Source organism: Helicoverpa armigera, chromosome 24, assembly GCF_030705265.1.
Source record: "Helicoverpa armigera isolate CAAS_96S chromosome 24, ASM3070526v1, whole genome shotgun sequence".
NCBI classification, from domain to species: domain Eukaryota; kingdom Metazoa; phylum Arthropoda; class Insecta; order Lepidoptera; family Noctuidae; genus Helicoverpa; species Helicoverpa armigera.
This window is the reverse complement of record NC_087143.1, coordinates 1,048,704-1,068,202: the sequence shown is the minus strand read 5'-3', so window position 1 is coordinate 1,068,202 and position 19,499 is coordinate 1,048,704. Positions and strand designations below refer to the sequence as shown.

The window sequence follows — 19,499 nt, the reverse complement described above, 5'->3', positions numbered from 1 at the left end:
ATAGAATGATGGAATTAAGAAGGTCCACTTTACCTATTTATGATTGAAATCATGTTAACAATGTATATAATATCTTCCCCTAGGTAAATACCCTGTCAGAGTCAAATAGTATTTCCAATTTCTAAATGTCTTGTTACACCAATCATAATATATGTATCTTTCAATTAAACGTACTTAATCCATACTATGTAATAGGTATCATACCTATAGCTGAAGAATTTTTTGAATACTGTCATCTCAGAAACTACAAGTCTGATTTGAAAAATTATTTCAGTGTTAGCTAGCCCATTTTTTCAAAAAATTATAGGCTGGTTTTTTATCTAGGTGTGCGGAGAAGTTCTCTCGGGTTGCGGATGAACTGTTAGCAGAATCTAGTATCTAAAAAACCTTGATATCTTTTGTGGTAGCTTAAAATATTGCAATTAACATTCATCTTTAAAAAACAAAAAAAAACTTTAGATCTCCTCAAAAATTAGGTTTTAACAAAACTCTCAGTACAAAGGTGTAGTACCCCTGCTTATTCTCTAGGGAAATCACTGTAACGTTAGGTATGCACTCGGCAAAACTCGTGTCATACATAATAGGCTGTGTGTTCCACGACGACACTGGAACATAGCTGTTGGTGAAATTTTACTTAATAGGTACAACACATTTTTCAGGTGGCTGTACAAACATATTGTTTCGTTAAAAATATCAGTATATTTTTTTTTAAATAAAAATAAGTTATAAAAGAAGTTTCTCTTTATTTATGCTTATTTTGTCGTCAAATAAATTTGGCCGTCTGAAGTTAACTATATGAGGCCTTGCACATTATTTGTACTGTTTTGTTCGTATATTTTTAACTGGTAGACATAAAATGATGAGACTGGAGACTGGTATACCACTTTAGGGCGGCAAAGTAATCTGACGAGACCTAAACTTAAGTGGTCACTATTACCATCATCAGAAAAGTATACCCGAATAGAGTTTATTCTAACTGACCTTCTGATCTTTTTTCTTTTTTTTCTGTTCCGCCCGATTCTCTATTACAAATCACGTCATTCAAATAAGTGTTATAAGAATGTTGTCGAATTTAACAAACAAAGCGGCGTTTAATTTTTTTCTTTCTTGTTCCTTCTGGAATAATTAGCTACCTACCTACATACATATAAGGAAAGCTAATATTGTATTTTTTTTAACAGTAGTATAATATGACTACCAATTCGAATAAATTAAACGCCTTTTTTAACTTAGATAATAAAAAAAGCTGCTCGTCTGAGCAACTGTTCGGGGCATGGAGAACAAAATGACTAGCGGAGATGTTATAACGCAAAATCTCCTAAGAAAATAGCGCGCCAAACAAAATGCAGGTGTTCGGGGAACGAGGAACGTTACTAGCGCCTCCCTTACACGTCTTCTACCTTATAAAATCACCTATCAATCAAGGAAAATCTTTGACAGATTAGTTTTAATTTAACAAAAAACCCGAACGCCTCGTTAGTTCTAGAAACTGATCACGCCTACCGTACGTTACTTGACCTACAAGAAGGCGCCTGACCTACCTTCCTCATCGCATCTCCGCTATCTTTCCTTCCTCCGTGCTTCCAGGCTTGTAAATGAAGTAGCACCCAAATGTCACTTGTTTGTCACCATCCGAAAGAAAAGCGTGTGTACTGTGTACATATGGTATGTACATAAGTACACTGTATACACAGTGCCACAGGCGATAGATTCACAAACACACGAAAACTGTGTACTTACAACTGTTCTTGTATTGATTAAAGAAATAGGTAATGTCTTGTAGATGGTGGTGATAAACATGACTATTAATCATGCCTTTTATAATGTTAAAGGCTCGATACTTCAAGTGGTATGATTAATTTTGGAAATGTACTGAGCAATGGTTATTTGAACAAAGCATTGGAAAAATGGTTTATTTTTCGGAGACCATAAGTTATTATGTGTCAATAGATATAGCCAGCAATTTTGTGGAAATTACATATATGTATACTAATTACTAATTAAGATAAAAAGTAGGACTCTTTATCATGCCTATTTTTACACCGAGATGATCGAAAATCAACTAGGTAATTTTAAAGGGTAATTTTACCGCATGACGCAGGTCCTCACCGGACACGGTTGTTTCGGGAGGTACTTGCACCGCATCGGTCGTGAGGAGGCGCCCGGGTGTCACCATTGTGCGGACAGCCCCGAGGACACGGTGGACCACACAGTCCAGGTGTGCCCCGCATGGGAAGGGCACCGCCGGGTCCTCGTCGAGGCTTTGGGCGGCGGCGACCTCTCGCGTCCGGCCCTGGTTCAGGCCATGGTCCGGGGCGAGAGGGAATGGGATGCCGTCGCCTCCTTCTGCGAAGCGGTCATGCTCGAGAAGGAGGAGGCGGAACGCCAGAGAGTTCGCACCTCTCATCCCGGCCGCCGCGCTGGACCAGGTAGACACCATGGGCGCCGGGTGTCGCGAGATGACTCCCGGCCACCGTAGGCGTGGGTCTGTGGGCGGTGAGTTCGGGTGGCTCATCGTCCCTCTGTCTACTTAGACGACAGACCCGTGTCGATGGCGCGCGTTGTTCCACGCGCTCCTCAAAGAGATGTCAGCAACCCCAGCGGGGCCCAGCAGGGCCATGGCCTGCCGGGGCTGCGGGTTGTTCGAAAGAGATACCGCGGCCCTGGTACATAAAAGGCCTATGACGGAACACGACGGTTTTTAGTCAGTAAGAGTCTGACACTCCCTCACCGCTGCTAACCCACAGCGGGAGGGGTCATTTGATGATTTTTGACGTCGGAAAAAAAAAGGTGAAAGACGAGTCAAAAACGACGAATGGAGAACCTCCTCCTTTTTTCGAAGTTGGTTAAAAATTATCAAAAAAAAAAATTCTCAATTTTTCCATTTTCCCTACCTGCTAGCACAATACTAATAAATCAGCACTTATCAAAGAGAAATTAAGTACGAACACGAATGTTTGTTCCGGTGTTAAAACGCCAACAATTGCTAATCGATTTTTGATTGTACTCATACTTGTAAATAACTATCGAATTGAAGAACAATAGCTAATATTGACTTACAAAGTGGTTGGTATGTAAGACGATAAACGAGTTTTTGACTCATATCGGCATCCAAGCCGATTATAGGCCATGGCGGCTGTTCTGCCTTAGGAGATCAGCCAGCTTCGCAGGACATACTTTCAGAATTTGAATTTCTAGATGATGTTTTCTTTTGGCTAGTAATTCCTTTGGGTACATATTAGTAAAACATAGGTTTATAATATGAAGATCTTAGAAATCAGTACAGTGCGCTATTTGAAATGTTTTGTCTATGGTGAGATGTTAGACTCCTTTCGAGAGGTTTCGGTTCAGTAATTTCGGAACCTTTACGAACAAAATAAACGAATAAAAATTTTCCTCTTTATTATATTAGTATTCAGTTACTAAATTTTAATTTGAAAACAGTATATAATTAGGTTTTTAATTTAAGGCTTAAAAGAATAACAATCTTTTATGTTCATTATCCTCCGAGATAAGGCGTTCATTCACTTAGCCATGTTTTTCTTTCTTTCTTTCTTTAAAACACAATAAACAAAAGAACTTGGTGAACTTCTTTCTTTAGAAACTTGTTTGAACCCTTTTTGTAAGAAATCAAAGAGAAATGAACAATTGGAGCTAAAATAAGCTGTGATCGACACCTAAGTTAATTAATTCTTACTTATATTATAAATACGAAAGTAACTCTGTCTGCCGATCTTTCACACCAGAAGTATTGAACTTATAGCATAGAAAACTTATGCTAAATATGTATATTAGTAAAGTTTTACCTAAATATTTTCTATGTAAAAAGGCACGAGTGTAAAGTTCACATATACCGAGGAGTTTTTAAACTCTTCCTAATACTTGCATTTAATGGGACGAAATAATCTCCAAGCAAAACTAAGCAACTTTTAAGAGCTCTATTCATTGAATACTCCTTGACACTATCACAAAGATACAATCTTTTAACGTACCTATTCAAAACTGCAGTTTAAAAACTCAGCAAAAAATCTTTGCAAAACCATTTTCATAGAAATTACTATAACAATAGATGCGATGCAAGATTACAACCCGACCGGATAAAGTAGGTCGTTCTGTAGCCCGTAATAAACTGACGCGGGAAGAGACGAGATTACCTCTATATTTGGCCGGGTTATCTACGGCTGTTGGAGCCAAAGATTAAAACGATAAAGCGCAGATAGGTAACTTCGATAACAATGTACGGGTTGCGTTCTACGAGATGTATTGTGACCTGGATAGAGAAATACGGCTCTCGGCTTGTCTAGTTTGCAAAGTTGAACATTTTCCAAGAAGCTGTTAGATTTTATTATAGATTGTGTTCTGCACTTAGTTGATTTTACGCTGGGGTGGAGAAAAGTTTTCTTCTTGAAGTACTTATTGTTCATTATGATTTTTTGAGTTAACGTTACACAATAAAGTTCAAATACTTAACCCTCTGCAACTGACGTGGTCAAATTTTTACAATTCAACTGAGGTGGTAGTCCACGAGACACCACTTCAATTGCAAATATTTTTGTAAAATTAAACTATACAGCTAACTTATTGATATTTATTAGATTTATAGCCTATTTTAAATGTTAAATTAACTTGGAATAAAAAAAAGGAAATGTGCTTTCAAAATTAAACAACTTTTATTTACTTATGTCAAATCAGTCTGAAAAATTCTACTTAATCATTTATGAACTAAAAAAAGTAACAAAATCAACTTTTTCAAATTTTCAATAACATATTTTAAAAGTTCACAATAATATGAATCAGTGTTGGAAAAATGAGATACATTCGTTGGTCAAATTATAAACTAGAGCGATTCAAAGTCACACCTTTTTTTGGCAATTATCACACAGTGGCTTAGAGAACTGAAGGTAAATTGGCTTCGAACAATCACAGCAACGATACTTAGTTTGTCTTTTTATTTAAGTTGGAAAAATATAACAAAATGTTTTGTCACTCAGTGGAACAAATCGAACTACCGGAGATGGAGGGACCCCCCATCCATGCCTAAAACTCTTCTTCACGTGAAATGGCGTCATCTTCATCGCGTTCGGTTTCAGGATCGAAACTAATGGATCTCTATCTTTGTCATCAATACCTAACACTAAAGGCATCGTCACTTTCCTGTTACAGTTAGTTCAATATTTCCCTTTCATGTCTCTGGAGAGTTCCAGCCGATGTTCTTTTACGAGCCGAAGTCCCTGGTTTAGGGTTGTTGCTTGAGATGTCCATCTAAAAACTTGTTCGGTACTTAGCACCAGTTAGCTTGGCATTCAAGTTAATTGATAAGAAATTAAAATATTAACGTAATATTTCAGGAAAATTGGAAAATAACACTAAAAATGAATCATTTAAACTACGTTACTGACGTGGTAGTTTAGGAGACACTATGAAGATATAACCATTTGACTGAGGTGGTAGTCTCGTGGAAACTTACCTTGACGCTGACGTGGTAGTCCCGTGGACACTTTTGTTCCTCCACGCTAAAGTAAGCTCACTGCGACCGCCCCCCGCACACTGACCGACGCGCGAGCCCTTTATAGGAAGGTACTCGAAGAGCTGGCGCACGAATTTGAAAAATGACGGTAAAAAACTTAATTTCGTATTTTGCGGTGTCTGTGGGACTACCACCTCAGCTGCAGAAGGTTAAATCAAATTATTTGCTACTACATGCTTTGATTATAATCTGTTTCTTTCTCAATAAATACCGAAACCTGTTCAGCATTTTCAACGTAAACGCATTACAAACTATACTTTTGTATTAACTAGTAAAACTTTTGCATACGATTTGCAGGACTGCCTTTAGACACCCACATATTTTATACTTCAAACAAGCTACACGTCTACAACTTAATCTATGTCCCAGAAGAGACACAAAGCCGTCAGCGACAAATTAAACAAATCCCGACGGAGTTATGACAATATTTGCTCAGAGTTGCCTCACAGAGGCTGCCGTGAACTTGCTATAGAAACGTTTTCAAGTATTTAGTAGCAGTCTGTATAATATTTAATGTACAATGAAGATAATTTGCAAAGAACCTTTGTGGAGATGGTCGTGTTTTTTTAATTCTACTTGTGTGTGTTGACCTATATTATCAGGACCTTAATTATTATTAAAGAGAACATAAGCTGGGGTTGTTACATTAAAACAAAGATACGTAACACTTACCGCGGTCAATTTGTGGATGGGTGACCGTCTTTTCTTTTTGATGATGGATAATTTTGGCAATAAAATAACTTTAAAATCAATAGTGGAGGAATAATTTTGAAACAGTGACTATAATTCTCGTAAGCTACGCTTGTGATCTTCATTCGCCATCAGTTGAAATACAATGTTCCCCAGATGTCCAACCTCTTAACTTACAACGATATCTACACTAATAAGCAAATAGTTCCAAAAACCAATTGTCACTAAACCGTAGTTGATAAACATGCTTTTGGGTCTTAGACCATTGGACCGACCGGATCCACAAATCACTTAAGAAAAAAGTCTGTATTACAGAGGCGAGTCAACATAACAAATAGTGGCCACGGCCGCGGTAGCTGTTCTTATATAAGGAGATCAGCCAGCTGCACAGAGCATATTTTAGTGCACAAGCATTTGCGCCGACACAAGTGCATTCTCTATTCCTTCACTCTGACAGCCCGATGGGACGGTAATCCGACACGACCGGAGAGAGATCACGAGCAGGGCCAACATAAACGTGCTCTCCGATGCACGGGTGTATCAATCACCAACTTGCAAAGTGCAGGTTGCTTTATGAAAGTCTCTGAAACTCAAAGCGATGTCGACCCAACCTTAAGATCGAACCCTAGACTGCGTTGAGCAGTCGCACTTTGCAATAAATAAACCAACGAGGCAGAAAGGAAGGCACGATGTCGTCTCCAGTTGGTTCAATTCTCTAAGATTTGAACTATTTCCAAGCACTCCTGCGCCTAACATCCCACGCGAGAGATATTTGTTCAACTGTATTTGGCATTTCCAAATCATGGGATTTTTATGGAGGCGTGGTAGCACTTGGCATTTTTAGGTTGCTTTGAGTAGGGAAAAGAGTGGTTTGCAGAATTTTACATTAATATGCATGCCCTGGCCAATTGAATAATGAGATCATTTGTTTTTTTTCCTTTAGTTTTAGGTTTTACTAATCTATCAATCTGTAGTGCTATAGTTTTCTTGTGGTTGCCTATTGAAGGATATTAGTAAAAAAAACTCTAGATTTAAAATAAGCTGATCGAAATTATTCTTCACTTTTTTATACTTATAAAAAGAGGACATGCCATCGGTTCAGTAGTCTTCATGAAAGCCCAACACACAGATAGATAGAAGTGAATATGACAATATTGTCACTGTATTACATACCATATCTAGACACACGGCAGTGTGTCCGCCAAGTTCGAGCAAAAAAAGCGACACCGGCTGTGGGTTATATTACACGAACCATTTCGGGCCAAATTCGACCCCCCTGTAACTCAAAATCTATTTTATTTACGCATATCAAATTTCTAGTATCTGTTAAGACCCCCTCACTTATCTAAAATACAAAATTTCATTAATATACCTATTGTAGGTCTTGAGATATTGACGTCAGAAAATCGCTATTTTTACTATACACTCACTGACTGATTCACTGACTCACTCATCAAAAACCTAGACCACTTCCAATGGTCGTATTGACTTGAAATTTGGCATGGAGGTAGGTCTTTATGTCAAGGTAAAGGGAAAAATCTGAAAATGGCCAAGTGTGTGTCGGTTTCAAAATAATGAAGGTGTTTTATACCCGGAGTAAATTTATACCCCTAAGGAACTAAAACGAACTAAATGTATCTATATTTAAATAATATATCTTCGAATGGTACAAAGGTTTGTATTTAGTCAAAGTAAAGTAAAAATCTGAAAACGGCCAAGTGTGAATCACTTTCGAAAATAACGAATGTGTAACTTTGATCCACGAACATAATATATGATAACATGTCATGTCAGTCAGTTGGTAAATCTAGTCCATTTAGTTAATCTAGTTCATTTCGTCGTAAGAAACATAGTGCACATTAAAAAATCTAAAAGATAGTATAAATGAGACATTTCTTTAACTAACTTCATCATAAGAAAAAAATAAAATAAACAACCTTACAAAAAATAAATGAAATCCCACCCAAAACAAAATGTGAAAGACTGCCAAGTTCGATAATATGAATGCTTCGCCTATAAAGAAGTGAGATCTGAATAAGTACCAAGTTCCATACACATACCTCAGTTAAAAATAGTTACTTTTTAATGATGTTACTTGGCAAGTTTTAATAGAAAATTAAATACTTGATTCATTGCGTTTAGTAGGTTTATAACAAGGTGTATGAAAACTTGCCGAGTAACATCATTAAAAAGTAACTATTTTTAACTGAGGTATGTGTATGGAACTTGGTACTTATTCAGATCTCACTTCTTTTATAGGCGAAGCATTCCCATTTTATCGAACTTGGCAGTCTTTCACATTTTTGTTTTGGGTGGGTTTCCTATTTCCATATTCCATATAAAAACCCTGTTGCTCTGTAACCTCACTTGTATATTTCTAAAACGTTCTCTACAGTTAACCCACTTAGTTTGGTGGTAGTTACATTATTCTGTTTAGTCTAAGCACATATTAGGTTTTCCTTTGTAACTATATTAGGGACAATGGTGTTTCTAGTATCTATTATTAGAATACTTAGTTACTTGTGCTTGAACAAACACTAGACTTTGCCAAGTCGGGTGATGCAAAAGAATTGTTAATTCATGAAATTATTGAGGTATACTAAGATATAATATACCACTTAAATAGCAAGTAAAATATATAAAAGTCTATTTATTCATTTTCTCTTAATATACTCGTATGCTTATACATATGATTAAAACTACATTCAACATTGCGCTAAACATTTTAATTGGCTCCTTTATCCAAGCACCGATATCTAAAATTGGTTTCCAAACAAACAAAATGACTTGAAAAACAAGCTCGAAGCCTGCAAAGCCTGAATTTCAGGCAGTCTTTCCTCAAACGTATTTTTCCAAAAGTTTTTAATTAATTATTCGGCTCAGACTTTCCCTCCATTTAAACAAAATGTTTTAACACACGTTAGTGCCTTAGAATCTACAAAGAGAAACTCGAAAAATAGTACAGTACCATTTTAATTAAAACATTTCAAAGCTTTGAATACATTAAACCTTTTACATTTGTACCCACTGAATCCTTAGGCTATTTTATAATTTTAAAAAACTTCTTTCAACCCAAAACAAACCTTAAATTTTGGGCTTTAAAGACGGATTTCACTTAATTCCACTTATCTTCCGACATTCCATACATGCTGTATCGTGGACACCTTGCATTTAAAATTCAACGTTAACTCTTAAAAGCTACAGTCTAATTTTGTTTGTATTAGATCTCTCCGGTATTCCGAATATGCGTCATCAGGCAAACTTACACAGGTAGTTCATACCCACCTTATGTACAACTCATAAGGGCTAATTTAGCATGTTTTGGGTACGGAGATAAGTTTGTTTTCTAGTTAAGTGGTTATTTGCTGAAGGTGTAAGCGTGAAAACGCAGTTATGTGTTTATAACACTCGTGTCATCATGTGGATTTAGTTGGTTACTCTCAAACATGCTTTCTTTCTTTTCTTTCTTTTATTACGTTTCATCTGAGTACACTTGTAATTTTATAGGACAAGCTCTTCTTTTTGACATGGTAATTATGAAGCCCAATTTGAAAAAAAAAACACAATTAGATCTGCATGGAGCAACATGGTGGACAGACGATCTTATAAATGTCGCCGGAAGACGCTGGATGCCGGTCACCTCCAACAAGTATCTGTGGAGATCTAAGGGGGAGGCCTATGTTCAGCAGTGGACGTCCTATGGCTGAGATGATGATGATGATTCTAAGCTGGTCTCCTATTCGGTGCAAGTTCTAGGCGTACTGCACCGCACCGTCTGCTTGCATTTTACGATCGTTCTATCTACCTTTTTTATCTTACCTTCTTATTGTATCTTTATGTCTTTTTGTTTGTGCTGAATAAACATTCCATCTTAGATAGACAGCTCGTTTACTGAGAAAAGCTATAGGTTGTAGGCTTTTATCCAGACGCATGGAGTAAGTAGTGTCCATGGAATGCGGGTGAAGTGTAAATACACTGTCGATACTCCTAAGTATGATCGGAATGACTTTTCCAAGAACCATGTTAGAAATGTCATTATTTTTAGCAATTTGTAGATATGAACAATATAGCTATGTTTTAGATACTTACAAGTTTTTGAACTATCGATTACTAGCTTCTGCCCGCGGCTTTGCCCGCGTAGAGTTCGGTTATACCGCGTTTCCAAGAGAACTCTTCAAAAGTCCGGGATAAAAACAATCCTATGTTCTTTCTCAAGGTCAACTCTATCTCTGTACCAAATTTTATTAAAATCAGTTCAGTGGTTTAGACGTGAAAGGGTAACAGTCAGACAAACAGAGTCAGTTTCGCATTTATAATATTAGTAGGGATATAGCATAGAAACAAGAAGAATGTCAAACTCACTTTGATAAAGTCAGCTTTATAATAACTACACCACCAACTAAAGTTTCAACAAAATCATTTTGTTCCAACATTAAAATAAACAAAGTCAAAGTAAAATCAACTTCAAACTGCAAAATAAGTACGTCAAAGAAAATGCAGAATCCTGTTCATATTGTTAGTTATCTAAAAGGCTTGTTTGTATGTTTGTCTGTCATTTAATCCCGTCACAAAGGAATGGAAGACAAAGAAACGGTCCAACAAGTCACTTCACAACAAATTATATAGTTTTGTTTGTATGAAACTGTTCTGATGTTTTGTTTTGCAAGTTTTAACGGCACTATAAACTAATATTATAAAGTTTTTTTGTTTGGACTCTTGAGGCTCAGAAACTATTGACACGATTTAAAAAAATCTTTTACTCTTGGGAAGCTACACTATTCCCGGCCTTTTACCAACTGCATTGGGGTCGGCTTTCAGTCTAACGTGATGCAGCTGAGTATCAGGGTTTTATAAGGAGTGACCAGGGCCGCGCCGACCCCCGGCAGCGCCTGTGTGCGAAACCTATGAAGCGCCTCTTTTTTAACGAATCATCATAAAACGAATTTAATTTTTGAATGAATATTTTTAATTGTTTTTGACTGAAATAAATGTTCTCCAGTCAGCGGCGGCCCTAGGCATTGCGAGGCTACGTGCGGCGGCAGGTCTATGCGAGGCCCTTTGTTCTACGTGAAAAGTCTGTTGTGAGCTAGGAGTTATTTTCTTGTTAATAAATGGACTTACAAGCGGCGCTACCTTCTAGGTTCGGCTAAAAAAAGGATTGAAAAAATAAAAGAAGTGGAAAATAAAGCAGAGCGTAGCGAGCGCAAAAATTTTTGAGCTTTGGGTCACTAAAGCACCTAAACTTGTATATTAAAGAACGGTGCAAGGTGCAGTCGCGAGCGCAGCGAGCGCGAAAATTTTTGATTTTTGGGACATAAAAGTACTCTAATCATGTTAGAATGAACGGCACCGACAAGCGAACAGCCGCGAGCGCAGCGAGCGCGAAAATGTTTGAGTTTTGGGACTTTGGGTTTTAGAATGAACGGTAGGCACTGACAAGTGAAGAGCCGCGAGCGTAGCGAGCGCGAATTTTTTAAAATTGTTTGTTAAAGCTAAGCGTCCACTTGTCGGTATCGTACGCAACGGACGTATCGCACGCAACGGATCGTAGTATTATTTATATAGAAACTCAAACAAGTGCGTCCACCTGTCCGCATCGTACGCATCGCATTCTATATAAATAATACTACGATCCGTTGCGTGCGATACGTCCGTTGCGTACGATACCGACAAGTAGACGCTTAGCTTTAAGGACTCTCAAATTAAACTCGGAATTAAGCACAAATAAAAAGAATCCGTGACTGGATCGAGAGCCAGTTGTTTTTGTTACGTTGGTGCTCCAATTTTTTTGTTAAATTGAGAACTCAAAAAGTAAACGCAGAATGAATAAGAAATAAATAAAGAAAAATATTTTTTTTCTTGGACCAGATATATATGTATTTTTTAATTATTATTTTTTTTATATTAGTGTGGGTTGTAGCGCGAGGCCCCCCCAAGCGCGAGGCCCTGTGCGAAGGCACAGTTCGCACACCCCTAGGGCCGCCACTGTCTCCAGTTTTACAGTACTTAGATAATATTATCATTAATATCTAAGTGGTCAAAACTGTGGAACATTTAGGAATTAGGATACTAAATAATCTTTCCTGACTCATTGTAGAGCGCAGGTTTTTTTTATAAGTTTTAATTTAGACAATATATAAACAATTTGACAGCTGTATGCCCTAACATTACAATAGCATTACGAATTATGCTAACTATGCCAGTTACAGTAGCAAGCGCGGAAAGGTCCTTTTCTAAACTAAAACTTATAAAAAATTACCTGCGCTCTACAATGAGTCAGGAAAGATTAACTAATTTAGCAACAATATCCATAGAGGAGGCCATACTACTAGTATTACACACACTTTCAATCAAATGATTGTTCATTTGTTTTGTTTTACCTTAGCTATCTAGTTCGTTAAAATCGAGGAATACCCGTGATCGCATCGGGCTGCGTTCAGAAACTCACTCATACTCATACAAACTCGGCGCCTCTACGGTTTTAAATAACTAGTACTTTTTCCCTGGTTCAAAGAACTGCCGCCGTTTTAACGTTGAGCTCGTAAGGAATGTAAACTAAAACCCTAAACGTAAAATTAAACCATAAACGTGAATAATAATAAACATTAAATATTGAGAGACTTGTTCAATAAGCGTTATAGATGTTTTGTAGTTTACAAGGCCTATGTTGCGCCTATTGTACCTACTTGTCGATACTCCACTACAAAAAACAATCATATAGGTAATAAAAATAATTTAGGTGGCAGTGGCGGCGCGGCGCCCCTATTGTCTTGGCGCCTGTGTGCGCCGCACACTTCGCACACAGGGGCGGCGCGGCCCTGGGAGTGACTGCCTATCTGACTTCCTCGACCTAGTTACCCGGGTGTTATCCCCGGATATCATAGGCTACCTACATTTTATCTGGGTACGGGATGTAGTCTCCAGAGACTTTTTGGCAAATGTAACCGCTGACAAAGATAATGAAATTAATGACAGCCACGATGTACCAATTTAACGGGCCTTTCAAACCACGGAGGTACTAATTAGGCAAAGATCTTCTTCACCTATCAACTGAGTGAACAGTGCCTTGCTTAACCTTATGATCAACCGACCACTGTGGCTTTTATTTAGCCACGAGTTCCTCCTATTCTACACAAAACCATACGCCTATTTCTAGGAAAACAGCAATAATAATAGGTGTTTCGCTTGTAGCTGGCAGGCTCAAGTGTCAGGCTTTGCTCAGAATTCCTGAATACCCACTTGTTATGTAGGTGAGGTTAGATAGTAACTATGTGGGTATAGCTTTATTCGTGCGGTGGGCAAATCTGAAACCTTGTGTTAGGAAAGATATTTAGTGTTTATTCCTCGAAACAATAAAACGAGGCAGGATGTAATGCACATGTTGCAAAGAAAGTTTACATGCCATGCAACCAAACCTATACCTACTCTAAATTCCATAATAATTTGACGCAAGTATTTGTAAAGAATAGGGATAACAGGTTAGAAGCATATTTCTCTAGCATTTTAGCATACAGGTCTTCGTTATCTTACTTACATAGTAATTTGCGATCTCATACATACTAGTTCTAGAACGCTCTTGTTTGAAATTTGAATAGACCTCCATGAAAGAGTGGCATTAATGAAGATAAGGAGTACATAATCACATAATATGAGTATACCATGAGCATTTTATGAAAAAAGTGTATATCATTTACATTTCATAATAATAGGCCTCATATAAAGACGTATTGTCGTTTAAAAATAACTCCAAAAACGTTTAAGAGTGCCATTAACGGGTGCAACTCCTAAACAACTTTTCACTGGACAATTTGAAGTGCCAAAGAAAGAGGGTATAAAATACTCTTCAAATATTTTGAATAACTTCTCCCTGCCCACAGCTAAGTAAAGGCTTTCTTGAACTTTGTCACGATTTCCATTCACAAATATTTTTAAGGTCAAAGTTTACTCACAACTTAAACGACCGTTTTTCTTAAAGCTGTGTTCAAATTAAACCGACTGTCAGCTGCCGAATGTGAGCGAACGTTACGCAGCTCATTGCATTTCCATACATACATTACAAGGGGAGTACACAAGGGGAGTACATAAGGGGAGTACATAAGGGGAGTACATGAGGGGAGTATATAAGTGGAGCACATAAGGGGAGTATATAAGGGGAGTACGTAAGGGGAGTACATAAGGGGAGTACATAAGGGGAGTACATAAGGGGAGTACATAAGAGGAGTTTATAAGGGTAGTACATAAGGGGAGTACATAAGTGGAGGACATAAGCGGAGTACATAAGGGGAGTACATAACAGGGGTAAATAAGGGGAGTAGATAAGGGGAGTACATAAGGGGAGTATATAAGTGGAGTACATAAGGGGAGTACATAATGGGATTATTTACTTTTTCGTTTACATCTAACCGACAATACGTTATGCGTAATATGCTTAGACGCTGACATTGGGCGGTTGACAGTCAGTTTGGTTTGAACGCAGCTTAAAGGTTGTTTCTGAAAATTGAACGTAAAATTCATAGTAAACGGTTGTTTTAAGAAATCTGCCGTTTATGTTGTCGGTGAAATTTATCCTTAGTCATACTTTTATTTAGAAAATCGCGTCTTTTGTTAAAGTTCAACGCGTAGGCGTTTCGTGGTTCATCGTAGGTATCTTTTATTCAGATATTTATTTTGTCTGTTATTTGATCTCGAATCAATCAATAGGTATACTTTTACCGTCTATGTTGGTATAGTGTTTCCCTGGGGGAGGAAAAATACCGCCTAAATGTTTGTTTTTGTTTACATTGTTGTGTGCTCAAGTTAAAAGACAAGTTGAGTGCGTAGTAACTAAATGTATTATATAACCTGCCACGCTGGAGATTGTTACTTTAAGAAAACGCTAGTAACTAATTCTTATTAAACTTAACTTCTTCTTTATAATAAAGCTAAAGTTTGTTTGCGTCCTTGAACGGGCTTATTTCAGGAACTACTAGACTAATTTGAAAAAATATTTCAGTGTTAGACAGCCTGTTTATTGAGGAAGACTATAGGCGACGTTTTATCTGCCTACATGGAGTAGTTCCCGCGGGAAACGGTTGAAACCGCTGGCTAATGATAGTCTCTACTAAAAAATAGGGATATAATATACTAAATATACCATTGCATAAACGTTATTCGCACCTTCCCCTACAAGCTATAAGAAGCTTAAATTCCAGGAGCATGGCAGTGCACAGCCAAGTTCAATTTCAAATGCAGTGCTAAAAGCAAGCTCAGTTATATTCTAGCTATGTTCAATGTCTAAATGCTTTTAGCAAAGTGCACGCTTTTCAGAATAACCCCGTTATTCTAGGTTTGGGGCGGTTTCATAAAATATTTTATGGTTTTCAGGTGTGTAGGTATTTAAAAGAACAAATTATTTTTGGGAGATAAATATGTAGTTCTACAAATACATATAATATACGTATCATTATTGTTCTTACGTAAAAAACCAAAGTTGTGCCTTTTAGGCTTTTAAACTACTGAGTTTAGATTTCCAATAAAATGCTTCCGCTACCTATATGCTTGACAGTGTCCGAAACAAAAAAGATCCCTGAAACAATTTTTTCACAAAGACTGTCGACAAAAATACTTTTATTCAAAAAAATCTTTAGACCATACAGTTTTTCGAAAAATCTGATTGTAATACTGAAGCCGTTTGTCCCTTTCGCGTAAAGAGGAACCTGATGCTTTGAACAAAAATAATAAACCTTTACCAACGAGTTTCTTTGAAGATATTTTTTATAGCAAAAAGGTTATTCATATGTGATCGATCATACGTGAAAACCTTTGTCCCAGCAAAATAACAACGTATTTGTTGCTTTGCGTCAAAGGAAAGTGTGCTCTATAACAATAGCATAAAGATCTTTATCGAGTGGATTGTAAGATGGGGCAAAAAAGCAAAATGTCAAAGCCTGTATTTATAGAAACGGGCCTTGTGTAGAAATATTGAGGTTATAATTATGAAGGGTAGCCGTAAATATTTTAAAAGGTTTTATTTTTATTCAAGCGAATTTCTTTCAGCGTTTTCTTCTTTTTTTTAATGGAATTTTCCACGATCGAGATCTTCGAAATATATTTTTTAAGCTCTTTAGTCCACTGAGCCACGCGGAGGTTATATAATGGCAACACAATTACAAAAAAATCAGCCAATCGAATTGAACGATATTTATTTCAGTATTCTTTTACGACAAAATATGGGTGACTATTCTTATAATAAGAAGATAGATTAAGTACCTAATATAGTGTTACCTATGTGTCTCAAATAGACTCACCTTTTGAGACCCATTTGTTACTTTTCCATAGTTCGATATTCCTATATATGATAGGTACAGACAGACAAGAAATAATGTGTCTGCTAAAATTAACATCAAGGTAACCGGATTTAAGCAAAAATTACAAAACTAAAAAAAAAATTCTACCTACTCATAATAATTAATTCTTCTTTTCAGTTTTGAATCCTTCAATTAATATTAGCAAAATGTACAAGCAATCTCCTTTGAAATCCCCCAGTAACAATTCCATAGTAATGTTCAATAAAACTCGTCGGGGCCTATAAAACTAGAAAAGTTACAACTAAACTAAGCATTGAGACGAGCTATAAAACGTAAAATATTACTGGTTATATAACTGTATCCTTGTATTGCTATTACTTGGTTATAACTGGTGATATTTTTCGTTTTTTTAGTACGTACTTTTTGTATGATATAACTAAGTTTCTTTTAGTAGATTTTGTGTGCCAATATCTTGAACACAAAATGATTATATTTGTTTTGTTTTCGTAATGGGATTGAATTATAGCTTCATAGATTTATTAGTATGAATTAGGCATTTGTGAAAATCAAAGTGCACAAGCATTTGCGCAGACACAGGTGCACTCACTATTCCTTCACTCTCATAGCCCGATGGGACGACAATCCGACACGACCGGAGAGAGATCAGGCGCAGGACCGACATTAACGTGCTCTCTAAAACCCACAAAGCGATTACTAAATGAGTAAAATGTAGAAAAAGACAAATAAATCCAATCAATAAGAACCTAGTGCTCAACCATTTAGAGCAAATACATTTCAGCTCAATCAAGTACCGGCGTGCCGCAGCCACGAGGCCCGATCGATCAAGGTTAAGCCACGCTCCTCCGACTCTGTTCATACAGGCGTGATCATCCGTTTACTACAGACCTATCATCATGCGTCGGAAACCACGGTCAGTCATTGGTCTTGGTTGTCGTTAGGAGATTTGTTAGAGTAGACTGCGAACTTTTAGTCGGCTGACAGTTTGTTCGGGCTCATAAAATCAGTATGGAAATGAGAGAACGCCCATACCAACTATCAGAAATTTTGCCGGTATCAGACCTATTAAAAATCTAGTTTTTAAAAAGGTGTATCGTTTTAATTAGTAACTTCTGGATATCAGAGAATATCTTCTCCATTAGAATATTTATTTGTAGCTACACTCAAATATATCAAAGATGGTACTTCATAAAGAATTAGTATTTTAAACAATTATATGCCCAAAGGTAGACTGTGACATTGTACATTATTATTATGTGCAAGAAGTATTAAATAAAAAATATATGCAAACTGTTGCTTAATAGAGCAAACACATAAATATGTTTTAACAGAATATAATACATATTCAGCGCACATTAATCACGAACCTTTTCAAAAGAAATTAATTAACACAATCTTGTAAAAGTACCATTTCATTAATAAGCCCACACTAATGAATTCACCGTGCTATCAACACTCAATCAGTTATCACCGACATCTTATCTATGAGATAGGAATTAATTACGCGTTAATATTATCTCGTTTTATATCTAAAAAGGCGTTAACTGATGTTCACAGATGTTTGAACGATAACTAAGATGTTTAGAGATAAAATCTAGTAGAAACAAAAATAAAATAAAAGTGGGCAGCGATGAGGAGTTTTTTGATGTCATTTTATAATTGTTTTAGTTGTATATAAGTTTATTTTTACGTAATGTAAATATTCCTATGTAATAAAATAAATACCCAGTTATTAATATACGTAGAAATATTGTTGTTGATGTTTATTTTACTGCATCGATGAAGGAAAGTTAGTCATTTGATTCTCCATGATTTTACTCATTTTCTTTGTCGGTTATGCGAGAGAGAAAACTATGGGCGTTTTGACATTTTCTTGGCGTTGAATAATTTGATTCTAATATTAAAAAAGTGGTTTAACTTCCGTCTATTTATGTATGTTTCATGTGTTATGTTTGCACTGTTTTTTTGTTTCTCCTCTGTACATTTTTAAAAAGATTCTTAAGAAAATTGGGGCATTAACCCAATTTGGACGATTATACCAGAAGTTCATTACCGTGCCAAAATTTAAATATAGGTCAAGTGAAATTACTCTGCAGTGCGTAAAGTTTTTTATATCTGCACACAAATACACAATAAACAAAAGAAATACTAAAGAAAAATCAACAAAAAAAAAAAACAAATTCAAAATATGCAGTTTATTATAACCATAATAATGCCAGACTTAAATAAAACAGGGTCTAAAATATTGGGAATCCATTACCGTGTCATCGTGGTCACAAATCAGTTGAGGTGGCTGAGTGAAGATGATCGAAGCAGGGGCAGATTGTTCAGGTTGTTCAAGCTGCTATCGTCCTGGTGGCTGCGAAGAATGGCAAGTTGCAGGTTGCTATCATCTAGGTTGTCATTCAGATTCCAGTTGCGACGGTTGATGTCATTAATTCTCCTCAAATTCAGCTGGTTTAACTGAGGATTCAAGTGCAAATTCTGGTTCCAATTCTGGTTCCAATTCTGGTTCAAATTCGAGTTCGATCGAAGATTCAGGTTGTTTAGCTGAAGAGAATCTTGCTGCAAATTCAGTGGTAAGTTGTTGTTGAGGTTTGAGCGCAGAAGGCCGAGTTGGTTTTGATTTTGATTCAAATTCAGGTTCTGGTTTTCCCAAGCGAGGGGTCCAGCAGCCACTAGCGAAGCCAGTGCCACGGCAGCTACGATCACAATCTTCAACATTTTGGAATCGATTTGAACACGGAACTTGTCGATCGAATGATTTGCTGCAGTCGTGAACGACTCTTATATCAAAACCTGTAATTGGTTTGTATGTTCAATCCGAGTTGCAGTTGTTTTTTGAAATTAATTCGATATATACCCCATTGTTGTGTATTGTGTTTTTAATTTGGTATCAATTAGGTATTTGGTAAAAAGTGTGTTCCTACGGAGTGTTTCACGGTGGGTCCATTAAGCATTAGCTAAGCACATTATGA

At 36.8% G+C, this 19,499-nt stretch overlaps 2 protein-coding genes across 2 annotated transcripts in view; one reads left to right on the top strand and one right to left on the bottom strand.

Annotated features, from left to right (window-relative positions):
- LOC110382099 (protein madd-4) overlaps positions 1–19,499 on the top strand; it is a 374,672-nt gene that overhangs the window by 125,505 nt on the left and 229,668 nt on the right. The gene's annotated exons all lie outside the window — the stretch shown is intronic.
- Positions 18,802–19,245, bottom strand: LOC110380380 (uncharacterized protein DDB_G0286175). The gene has a single exon (XM_021340345.3). It carries the CDS (start codon positions 19,243–19,245, stop codon positions 18,802–18,804), a length of 444 nt encoding a protein of 147 aa, XP_021196020.1.

What these genes read in the sequence shown, in the direction of transcription:
- LOC110380380 (XM_021340345.3), bottom strand. Translation starts at nt 19,245, where the DNA reads ATGTTGAAGATTGTGATCGTAGCTGCCGTGGCACTGGCTTCGCTAGTG.